Below are 4065 nucleotides of genomic sequence, written 5' to 3'. Positions count from 1 at the left end.
TATTGTTGGCTCCAGGTCCCCCCCTTCTATTTGCCCTTACTTGTTACTTCTCTGTCCCTCCTGTCTATTTCTCACATTTTTTTGGATATCTAGACGTTTGCCTTTCTGTGTTTCTTGCCTTTTTTTCATATGTGTTATTGCTTTTTATTTATTTATAGAAAATAGTTTCTCTATTTTTTCAGATAAGAATTGTGTACATATTATCCTCCTCAAACACTACATATAAAATTTGACTGGATTTGTTATGGTTGGATCTTACTTTTTTTTTTAAATTTCATACTACAAGTATCTAATTGAATCCTCAGGACCCGACTGCTGTAACCCTCCATTCCTTTACCTTTAAAAACCCAACAACAGTGACTCGTCTCATAAAGCAACCCCATTTAAGGCCCCTTTAAAAGAGCCCTACCGTAATACCACAAAACGTAGTCCTAGTTGATTTAAAGCAAGGAAATAAACAAAAAGATTGTAAGTTTGAACTCCATTGTGAGCTCAATCTCCAAGATTCTTGCTGAGGCCAAAATGCAAGTAAGCTCTCATCTCCGCTTAATGTTTCTTTATTGGTTAACTTCATGAGTTGATTTTGTTTGTGATTTGTGTTTTTTTTCTTAACAGGGGAGCAATTATTACTTCAAGAATAGGAGCCATGTTCCAGCATTTGGTAGCTGGGATTGTAACGATGATTTCCCAATTCCTTTCACACAGTGCTTTGAATCAGCTAGACAAGCTGATTTGCTTCAATACAGCTACTCTGAAGACCGTGATTTATACGTCGCCGGCGATCTGTACCAGAATGATATTGTAACTCCGACCATGATCGTCGTTCCTCGTCGTAAGGTAATTATTACGGAGGGAACATCTTTTGGTCTGTAGTTAAACAGAGAGTTGAAAGCATTAAATGTTTTTAATTTTGCTACTTTATACGCATGTCTTCTGAAATACTCTTCATTTCTCTACATTTAATAAGTTCAATGGAACCATTTGGAAAAAGCAGATGAAAGCAAGTAATGAAGCAGTTGGAAAAGCAGGAAAGGACAAATGGGTGGTGTGTGACTATGAATATGAGTATGATGTGAAAGAAGCAGCAACTCCATCTCCACCACCACCTAAAAGGGCAGTAGATGAAGATCTTTACAAGATTTCCCCTGAATTGCTCTACGCTAAGCCTAAAAGGGTACGCTATTCTTCTCCTAATCTTTATTACTCACTTTTTAATTTAGAGGGACATGTCCTATGTACTTGACCTACAAAGTGAAAATGATCGCCTTCTTTACTTTTAATTTCTTGTTCACACCAACTAAATCTTTTTCTTCTTTTCACTTTCAAAGTTTTAATGAAGCCAATTCCTTCACTAATAGAATTCTGCCGCTAGTAATTTGTAGTCTTTTAGCTTCTTTTTTGTGTGTGTACCAAATACAGATAAATCTAATTCTTGTTATACGCAAATTTACAATCATTTGCAGTACACATGAGAGATCCAAAAGAGCTACTAGCAATTATTGTCATTTTATAAAGAACAAAAAAAAACAAAGTTTGAATGTCTTAAATCTAGCTAACTCCATTGTCTAAGAATATGTTACTTATCATATTTAACATTTTTTAGTATATGATACCTTTAGACCTTTTGCTAACGTTTTTCTTTTTATGTTCTTTTCCTAACTCTTTGTAGAAAGGCATTAGGGGTTTCTTTTCAAGCTGCTTACTGCCTATTTGTGCTTCTTGATCCTCAAGAAGTTAACAAAGCTTGCGAACAAGAGAAGATTCAGAGCATATAGGACTACTGGATTCATATTGAAGGGTAGTTTCGTTGTCTATACTATAAAATTAGTATATAGAGGTATTTTCTTGGTTTTCTTTTAAAAGCAGTAGTACAAAGTGGCCCAAAAACAGATACTTAGTAGAATGTTGGCCAGCCCAAGAAGATAAATACCCATCATTATCTTATGATGATCACTGCGAAGCCTTCTCTAGTCTCTACTCTATTGCTAGTATATATGTTTCTTTTTGCTAAGTATTTGGATGTCCTACTCCTACTGAACTAGCGTTTCGCTTCTGTAATCTGAAAATATCATAGAAGGGGCCGTATTGGAATAGGGATTAAAAGGCTAAAATTACTTTATGAGAAAAGTTCTTCCCTCTGCCTTTTCCTTCTTTATCCTTCTATGCTTTTATTTTTCGCAGAGACCTTAATTGATAAAACTAGAAGTGACAATCTGCTCAAATGTGTTATTCATTCTTCTAATTCCTACTGCTAATAGAATATTGCTCACTAATTAAATTTCCAAAGAAAAGGTTACCTCCTTCAACATATCTTCGCAATCATGCGCTATTGTAAATTGCACCAATTAAGTTGTGGTAGCTTTACTAGTTGTCGAGAGAAGTGTTTCTAAATTGGAAAAACCAAAAGGGGGGAGAGAGAAATAGCGGGGCTTGCATGGAAAAGCTACTCGAATTTCTCGCGAGTATGGTCAACAAAAGTCTTCGTAAGCACGGGCTTAAAGAACAAAGAAAAGAAAAAGAAGACTAAGCCATCTCGTCTTTTGCTAAAGTTTTTCCTTTCTGATAGAGTATGTTTTGTTTTTTCTTTCGCTAAAAGAGGAATGAAGGGTCTTATAAGGAAATAATTAAAGGTGAGTGAAAGCATTGAACGAGTTGAAATGCGAAAATGCTAAAAGGAGAAGTAAATTAAAGTGCATGGAATAAATAGTCTCTACAACATGGATGCGCCTTTTCTTAGACGAGTTCCATGTAGCATATATTATATGAATACTCAATCTTTATTGTTCACTGGCTAGACAACCAGCACTTGAACGTCAGGTTGTGCCGATATTCAGCTCATCAGTTTGGACCCGTGGCTGAATCAGAATTTTGCACAAATTTTTCAATTTGAAACGAAAGTAACCAACTCGAAAAGGAAATACATACTCCTATAACTTAGTCATTATAGTTTATAGATGGTTACTTTCCGAACTGCAGCAGTACCGGACTAGTCCTTAACGAAAAAGCGCAAGGCGGAAAATCAAAACCTTCCTATGTGTACGAAAGGCTTGTTGTGGTGAGGAAGTTAAAACCCACTAAGTGTGAGCCGTTCGTGGTAATCGAAGGTTAAAATCACACATGAGTGCATGTGAAAAATCACTTAGTTGCGTGTGCTCAAGAAAATTAAACTTGAGCTAGTGGAACCCTTCGAGCAAAGGGAAACTGGACATAGGCGTGGCCCAACTAGTATAAAATTGAGTTTAATCTGGAATTTTCAGAAATCACTATTATTTAGTGTTATTAACCTTCTATAACTATCATATACATAATTACTTTTTATAGCTACAATTCAATTGTTACAATAGTGTATTCACATGTATTCGCGATGATGTATTCATGAATACATCAGCACAACGCGCCTAAAATCAGAGTTGTCCAGATGTACGCGCATATATTCACATGTATTCGCGCTGCTGTATTCATCAATACAGCAGTAAAAAGCGCCTAAATCAGGTTAGTCCAGCTGTACGCGCATGTATTCACATGTATTCGCGCCATGTATTCATGAATACAGCAGAAAAAAACGCTTAAAATCAGGGCAGTCCAGCTGTACGCGCATGTATTCACATGTATTCGCGCCATGTATTCATGTATACAGGTGTACGCACATGTATTCACATGTATTCGCGCCATGTATTCATGAATACAGTAACGGCAATCCCTTAAAAATAGGTATGTCCAGCTGTCTAAGAGAGAGGAAAAACATAAATAGCGTATTTCATGCCTCAATGGTAGTATACTAGTATATACCATAAATACTTATTTTTTTATAAAATATAAAAGGTAGCTATAGAAAATAATATTTTAAAATAATTTTGATTTATAATAAATAGGGTATGAGGTAAAATTTCCTTTATTCTTCGCCATCTTAATATCTTTATTTGCACATCTGTAGTAAACAATTTTCCCGAAGGTCGATAATTTTCCCAAAAAGTGTATTTTCACAAGAACGTAAAGTTTTAGTTAACTATGACTATTACTAATAGTTGACTCAGTATTTGCAAAATATTTGAAAACGCAAGAAAC

General features: G+C 35.4%; 1 protein-coding gene across 2 annotated transcripts; it reads left to right on the top strand.

The window, feature by feature from the left end:
* Window positions 1-524: 524 nt before the first annotated feature.
* On the top strand, window positions 525-2138 carry LOC107813998 (uncharacterized). 2 transcript variants are annotated; one of them, XM_075237660.1, is made up of 3 exons: window positions 525-837; window positions 968-1174; window positions 1670-2138. In XM_075237660.1, the coding sequence occupies exons 1-3, from the start codon at window positions 814-816 to the stop codon at window positions 1721-1723; spliced, it is 285 nt and encodes a 94-aa protein (XP_075093761.1). In that variant the 5' UTR covers window positions 525-813; the 3' UTR covers window positions 1724-2138. The 2 variants fall into 2 exon arrangements, with proteins under 2 accessions (XP_075093761.1, XP_075093762.1); XM_075237661.1 differs by having other exon boundaries at window positions 534-837; window positions 995-1174.
* The last annotated feature ends 1927 nt before the right edge of the window (window positions 2139-4065 follow it).

The sequence above is a fragment of the Nicotiana tabacum genome, chromosome 19, assembly GCF_000715075.1.
Source record: "Nicotiana tabacum cultivar K326 chromosome 19, ASM71507v2, whole genome shotgun sequence".
Classification (NCBI taxonomy): domain Eukaryota; kingdom Viridiplantae; phylum Streptophyta; class Magnoliopsida; order Solanales; family Solanaceae; genus Nicotiana; species Nicotiana tabacum.
This window is presented reverse-complemented; position numbering and strand designations above follow the sequence as displayed.